The sequence below is a fragment of the Lampetra fluviatilis genome, unplaced genomic scaffold (genome assembly GCF_964198595.1).
Source record: "Lampetra fluviatilis unplaced genomic scaffold, kcLamFluv1.1 SCAFFOLD_145, whole genome shotgun sequence".
NCBI classification, from domain to species: Eukaryota; Metazoa; Chordata; class Hyperoartia; order Petromyzontiformes; family Petromyzontidae; genus Lampetra; species Lampetra fluviatilis.
Window position 1 is genome coordinate 22501 of NW_027621523.1, and position 7500 is coordinate 30000.

General features: G+C 59.3%; 1 protein-coding gene across 1 annotated transcript in view; it reads right to left on the reverse strand.

Annotated features, from left to right (window-relative positions):
• The window catches only part of LOC144955364 (adhesion G protein-coupled receptor L3-like), a 78908-nt gene that overhangs the window by 17320 nt on the left and 54088 nt on the right, over positions 1-7500 (reverse strand). Inside the window, exons 13-15 of the mRNA XM_078885608.1 lie at positions 5773-5839; positions 3783-3874; positions 2076-2244 (exon numbers count right to left, since the gene is read on the reverse strand). Of these exons, the coding sequence (XP_078741734.1) occupies positions 2076-2244; positions 3783-3874; positions 5773-5839 (328 nt within the window). The remainder of the gene's footprint in view (positions 1-2075; positions 2245-3782; positions 3875-5772; positions 5840-7500) is intronic.

The window sequence follows — 7500 nt, forward strand, 5'->3', positions numbered from 1 at the left end:
GTGACACACACACACAGTGACACACACACACAGTGACACACACACACACACACAGTGACACACACACACAGTGACACACACACACACACACACAGTGACACACACACACAGTGACACACACACACAGTGACACACACACACACAGTGACACACACACACACACAGTGACACACACACACAGTGACACACACACACAGTGACACACACACACAGTGACACACACACACAGTGACACACACACACACAGTGACACACACACACACAGTGACACACACACACAGTGACACACACACACACAGTGACACACACACACAGTGACACACACACACAGTGACACACACACACAGTGACACACACACAGTTGTTGTTATTCTGTCTCTCACTGTTCAAATAAACCATTAAAATGATAGACTCATCATTTCTTTGTCACCCACCGACCCACTCACCCACCGACCCACCCACCCACGCACCCACTCACCCACTCACCCACCCACCCACTCACCCACCCACCCACTCACCCACCCACCCACTCACCCACTCACTCACCCACCCACCCACCCACTCACCCACCCACCCACTCACCCACTCACCCACTCACCCACCCACCCACTCACCCACCCACCCACCCACTCACCCACCCACCCACTCACCCACTCACTCACCCACCCACCCACCCACTCACCCACTCACCCACCCACCCACTCACCCACCGACCCACCCACCCACGCACCCACTCACCCACTCACCCACCCACCCACTCACCCACCCACCCACTCACCCACCCACCCACTCACCCACTCACTCACCCACCCACCCACCCACTCACCCACTCACCCACCCACCCACCTCACCCACCGACCCACCCACCCACGCACCCACTCACCCACTCACCCACCCACCCACTCACCCACCCACCCACTCACCCACCGACCCACCCACCCACGCACCCACTCACCCACTCACCCACCCACCCACTCACCCACCCACCCACTCACCCACCCACCCACTCACCCACTCACTCACCCACCCACCCACCCACTCACCCACTCACCCACCCACCCACTCACCCACCGACCCACCCACCCACTCACCCACCCACTCACCCACTCACCCACCGACCCACCCACCCACGCACCCACTCACCCACTCACCCACCCACCCACTCACCCACCCACCCACTCACCCACCCACCCACTCACCCACTCACTCACCCACCCACCCACCCACTCACCCACTCACCCACCCACCCACTCACCCACCGACCCACCCACCCACTCACCCACCCACTCACCCACTCACCCACCGACGCACCCACCCACCCACTCACCCACTCACCCACCCACCCACTCACCCACCCACCCACTCACCCACTCACTCACCCACCCACCCACTCACCCACCCACCCACCCACCCACCCACTCACCCACCCACCCACCCACTCACCCACTCACTCACCCACCCACCCACTCACCCACCCACCCACTCACCCACCCACCCACCCACTCACTCACTCACTCACCCACCCACCCACCCTCCCACCCACTCACCCACCCACCCACCCACTCACCCACTCACCCACCCACCCATCCACCCACTCACTCACTCACTCACTCACTCACCCACCCACCCACCCACCCACTCACCCACCCACTCACCCACTCACCCACCGACGCACCCACCCACCCACCCACTCACCCACCCACCCACTCACCCACCCACCCACTCACCCACTCACCCACCCACCCACTCACCCACTCACTCACCCACCCACCCACTCACCCACCCACTCACCCACCCACTCACCCACCCACCCACTCACCCACCCACCCACTCACCCACCCACCCACCCACTCACCCACTCACTCACCCACCCACCCACTCACCCACCCACCCACTCACCCACCCACCCACCCACTCACTCACTCACTCACCCACCCACCCACCCTCCCACCCACTCACCCACCCACCCACCCACTCACCCACCCACTCACCCACTCACCCACCGACCCACGCACCCACCCACCCACCCACTCACCCACTCACCCACCCACTCACCCACCCACCCACCCACTCACCTTCTTCTGCATGAGACAGTGGAACGTGAAGATGAACACCCCCTGGGCCGAGTTGAGGATAGTGAAGAGGTAGGCGAGTGGCAGGCTTCCGCGGCTCACAAAGAGAAGGCCGAAGGTCCAGGTGAGCCCCAACAAGCAGAGCAGAGAAGCACAACCCAGAGTCCATGAGCTGTTGGGAGAGTGGGTGGGTGGGTGAGTGAGTGGGTGAGTGGGTGGGTGGGTGGGTGAGTGGGTGGGTGAGTGGGTGGGTGGGTGAGTGGGTGGGTGGGTGGGTGGGTGAGTGAGTGGGTGGTTGGGCGGGTGAGTGGGTGGGTGGGTGAGTGAGTGGGTGGGTGGGCGGGTGAGTGGGTGGGTGGGTGAGTGAGTGGGTGGGTGGGTGAGTGGGTGGGTGGGTGAGTGGGTGGGTGGGTGGGTGAGTGGGTGGGTGGGTGGGTGGGTGGGTGAGTGGGTGGGTGGGTGAGTGGGTGGTTGAGTGGGTGGGTGAGTGGGTGGGTGAGTGGGTGGGTGGGTGAGTGAGTGGGTGGGTGGGTGGGTGAGTGGGTGGGTGGGTGAGTGGGTGGGTGGGTGGGTGAGTGGGTGGGTGGGTGGGTGAGTGGGTGGGTGGGTGGGTGAGTGGGTGGGTGGGTGGTTGAGTGAGTGGGTGAGTGGGTGGGTGGGTGGGTGAGTGGGTGGGTGGGTGGGTGAGTGGGTGGGTGGGTGGGTGAGTGGGTGGGTGGGTGGGTGGGTGGGAGAGTGGGTGGGTGGGTGGGTGGGAGAGTGGGTGGGTGGGTGGGTGGGTGGGTGGGTGAGTGGGTGGGTGGGTGAGTGGGTGGGTGGGTGGGTGGGTGAGTGGGTGAGTGGGTGGGTGGGTGAGTGGGTGGTTGAGTGAGTGGGTGAGTGGGTGGGTGGGTGGGTGAGTGGGTGGGTGAGTGGGTGGGTGGGTGGGTGAGTGAGTGGGTGGGTGGGTGAGTGAGTGGGTGGGTGGGTGGGTGGGTGGGTGGGTGAGTGGGTGGGTGGGTGGGTGAGTGGGTGGGTGGGTGAGTGAGTGGGTGGGTGGGTGAGTGACTGAGTGACTGACTGAGTGAGTGGGTGGGAGGGTGAGCAGTAGTGTAGTGTATAGTGTATAGTGCAGTGTAGTAGTGTATAGTGTAGTGTAGTAGTGTATAGTGTAGTGTATAGTGTAGTGTATAGTGTAGTGTATAGTATAGTGTATAGTGTAGTGTATAGTGTAGTGTATAGTGTAGTGTAGTAGTGTATAGTGTAGTGTATAGTGTAGTGTATAGTGTAGTGTAGTAGTGTATAGTGTAGTGTATAGTGTAGTGTATAGTGTAGTGTATAGTGTAGTGTATAGTGTAGTGTAGTAGTGTAGTAGTGTATAGTGTAGTGTAGTGTATAGTGTAGTGTAGTGTATAGTGTAGTAGTGTATAGTGTAGTGTATAGTGTAGTGTATAGTGTAGTGTAGTGTATAGTGTAGTGTAGTAGTGTAGTAGTGTATAGTGTAGTGTAGTGTATAGTGTAGTGTATAGTGTAGTGTATAGTGTAGTGTAGTGTATAGTGTAGTGTAGTAGTGTATAGTGTAGTGTAGTAGTGTATAGTGTAGTGTATAGTGTAGTGTAGTGTATAGTGTAGTAGTGTATAGTGTAGTGTATAGTGTAGTAGTGTATAGTGTAGTGTAGTGTATAGTGTAGTAGTGTATAGTGTAGTGTAGTGTCTCTCTCCCTGTCTCACCGGAGACTTCCCGTGTTGCCAGACACAGGCTTCACGTGGGACGAGTGACGAATCATCTTGTAGAGAGTCAACGTGAGGAACCCCACGTTCACCTAGACACGGAGAGAGACACGGAGAGAGACACGCGGAGAGAGACACGGGGAGAGACACGGGGAGAGACACGGGGAGAGAGACACGGGGAGAGACACGGGGAGAGACACGGAGAGAGACACGGGGAGAGACACGGGGAGAGACACGGGGAGAGACACGGAGAGAGACACGGGGAGAGACACGGGGAGAGACACGGAGAGAGACACAGGGAGAGAGACACGGGGAGAGACACGGGGAGAGAGACACGGAGAGAGACACGGAGAGAGACACGGGGAGAGAGACACGGAGAGAGACACGGAGAGAGACACGGGGAGAGAGACACGGGGAGAGAGACACGGGGAGAGACACGGGGAGAGAGAGACACGGGGAGACACAGGGAGAGAGACACGGGGAGAGACACGGAGAGAGACACAGGGAGAGAGACACGGGGAGAGACACGGGGAGAGACACGGAGAGAGAGACACGGGGAGAGAGACGGGGAGAGACACGGGGAGAGAGACGGGGAGAGAGACGGGGAGAGACACGGGGAGAGACACGGGGAGAGACACGGAGAGACACGGGGAGAGACACGGAGAGAGACACGGAGAGACACGGGGAGAGACACGGAGAGAGACACGGAGAGACACGGGGAGAGACACGGAGAGACACGGGGAGAGACACGGGGAGAGACACGGGGAGAGACACGGAGAGACACGGGGAGAGACACGGAGAGACACGGGGAGAGACACGGGGAGAGACACGGGGAGAGACACGGGGAGAGACACGGGGAGAGACACGGGGAGACACGGGGAGAGACACGGGGAGAGACACGGGGAGAGACACGGGGAGAGACACGGGGAGAGACACGGGGAGAGACACGGGGAGAGACACGGGGAGAGACACGGGGAGAGACACGGGGAGAGAGACGGGGAGAGACACGGGGAGAGACACGGGGAGAGACACGGGGAGAGACACGGAGAGAGACACGGAGAGAGACACGGGGAGAGACACGGGGAGAGAGACGGGGAGAGACACGGAGAGAGACACGGGGAGAGAGACACGGAGAGAGACACGGGGAGAGACACGGGGAGAGACACGGGGAGAGACACGGAGAGAGACACGGGGAGAGAGACACGGGGAGAGACACGGAGAGAGACACGGGGAGAGAGACACGGGGAGAGAGACACGGGGAGAGACACGGGGAGAGAGAGACACGGGGAGAGACACGGAGAGAGACACAGGGAGAGAGACACGGGGAGAGACACGGGGAGAGACACGGAGAGAGACACGGGGAGACACGGAGAGAGACACGGAGAGAGACACGGGGAGAGACACGGGGAGAGACACGGGGAGAGACACGGGGAGAGACACGGGGAGAGACACGGGGAGAGACACGGGGAGAGACACGGGGAGAGACACGGGGAGAGACACGGGGAGAGACACGGGGAGAGACACGGGGAGAGACACGGGGAGAGACACGGAGAGAGACACGGGGAGAGACACGGGGAGAGACACGGGGAGAGACACGGGGAGAGAGACACGGGGAGAGACACGGGGAGAGACACGGGGAGAGACACGGGGAGAGACACGGGGAGAGACACGGGGAGAGACACGGGGAGAGACACGGGGAGAGACACGGGGAGAGACACGGGGAGAGAGACGGGGAGAGAGACGGGGAGAGACACGGGGAGAGACACGGGGAGAGACACGGGGAGAGACACGGGGAGAGACACGGAGAGAGACACGGGGAGAGAGACACGGGGAGAGACACGGGGAGAGAGGGCGGGAGAGTGTGAGACGTACACATAGTAGTGTATAGTGTAGTGTAGTGTACAGTGTAGTGTACAGTGTAGTGTGCAGTGTAGTGTACAGTGTAGTGTACAGTGTAGAGTACAGTGTAGAGTGTACTTGACTCTCTGACCGCGATGACGATGATCACTGGAGCCAGGAAACTCCAAATCACTCCATCCTCATAGCTCAGCCAACATCTGAATCATCATCAGTCATACAAGCATCATCATCATCAGTAATAGTAGTATCATCATCATCATCATCAGTAGTAGTATCATCATCATCAGTAGTATCATCATCATCAGTAGTAGTATCATCATCAGTAGTAGTATCATCATCATCAGTAGTAGTATCATCATCATCAGTAGTAGTATCATCATCATCAGTAGTATCATCATCATCAGTAGTATCATCATCATCAGTAGTATCATGAGTGGGTGGGTGGGTGAGTGAGTGAGTGGGTGAGTGAGTGGGTGAGTGAGTGGGTGAGTGAGTGAGTGGGTGAGTGGGTGAGTAAGTGGGTGAGTGAGTGGGTGGGTGAGTGGGTGAGTGAGTGGGTGAGTGAGTGGGTGAGTGAGTGGGTGAGTGAGTGAGTGGGTGAGTGGGTGAGTAAGTGGGTGAGTGAGTGGGTGGGTGAGTGGGTGAGTGAGTGGGTGAGTGAGTGGGTGAGTGAGTGGGTGAGTGAGTGGGTGAGTGAGTGGGTGAGTGAGTGGGTGAGTGAGTGGGTGAGAAAGTGGGTGAGTGAGTGGGTGGGTGAGTGAGTGGGTGGGTGGGTGAGTGGGTGAGTGAGTGGGTGGGTGAGTGAGTGGGTGAGTGAGTAGGTGAGTGAGTGAGTGGGTGAGTGGGTGGGTGAGTGAGTGGGTGAGTGAGTGGGTGAGTGAGTGGGTGAGTGAGTGGGTGGGTGGGTGAGTGAGTGGGTGAGTGGGTGAGTGGGTGAGTGAGTGGGTGAGTGAGTGGGTGAGTGAGTGGGTGAGTGAGTGAGTGGGTGAGTGGGTGAGTAAGTGGGTGAGTGAGTGGGTGGGTGAGTGGGTGAGTGAGTGGGTGAGTGAGTGGGTGAGTGAGTGGGTGAGTGAGTGGGTGAGTGAGTGGGTGAGTGAGTGGGTGAGTGAGTGGGTGAGAAAGTGGGTGAGTGAGTGGGTGGGTGAGTGAGTGGGTGGGTGGGTGAGTGGGTGAGTGAGTGGGTGGGTGAGTGAGTGGGTGAGTGAGTAGGTGAGTGAGTGAGTGAGTGGGTGAGTGAGTGGGTGAGTGAGTGAGTGGGTGAGTGAGTGGGTGAGTGAGTGGGTGAGTGAGTGGGTGAGTGAGTGGGTGAGTGGGTGAGTGAGTGGGTGAGTGAGTGGGTGAGTGAGTGGGTGAGTGAGTGGGTGAGTGAGTGGGTGAGTGGGTGGGTGAGTGAGTGGGTGAGTGAGTGGGTGAGTGAGTGGGTGAGTGAGTGGGTGAGTGAGTGGGTGAGTGAGTGGGTGAGTGAGTGGGTGAGTGAGTGGGTGAGAAAGTGGGTGAGTGAGTGGGTGGGTGAGTGAGTGGGTGGGTGGGTGAGTGGGTGAGTGAGTGGGTGGGTGAGTGAGTGGGTGAGTGAGTAGGTGAGTGAGTGAGTGGGTGAGTGGGTGGGTGAGTGAGTGGGTGAGTGAGTGGGTGAGTGAGTGGGTGAGTGAGTGGGTGAGTGAGTGGGTGAGTGAGTGGGTGAGTGAGTGGGTGAGTGAGTGGGTGAGTGAGTGGGTGAGTGGGTGGGTGAGTGAGTGGGTGAGTGAGTGGGTGAGTGAGTGGGTGAGTGAGTGGGTGAGTGAGTGGGTGAGTGAGTGGGTGAGTGAGTGGGTGAGTGAGTGGGTGAGAAAGTGGGTGAGTGAGTGGGTGGGTGAGTGAG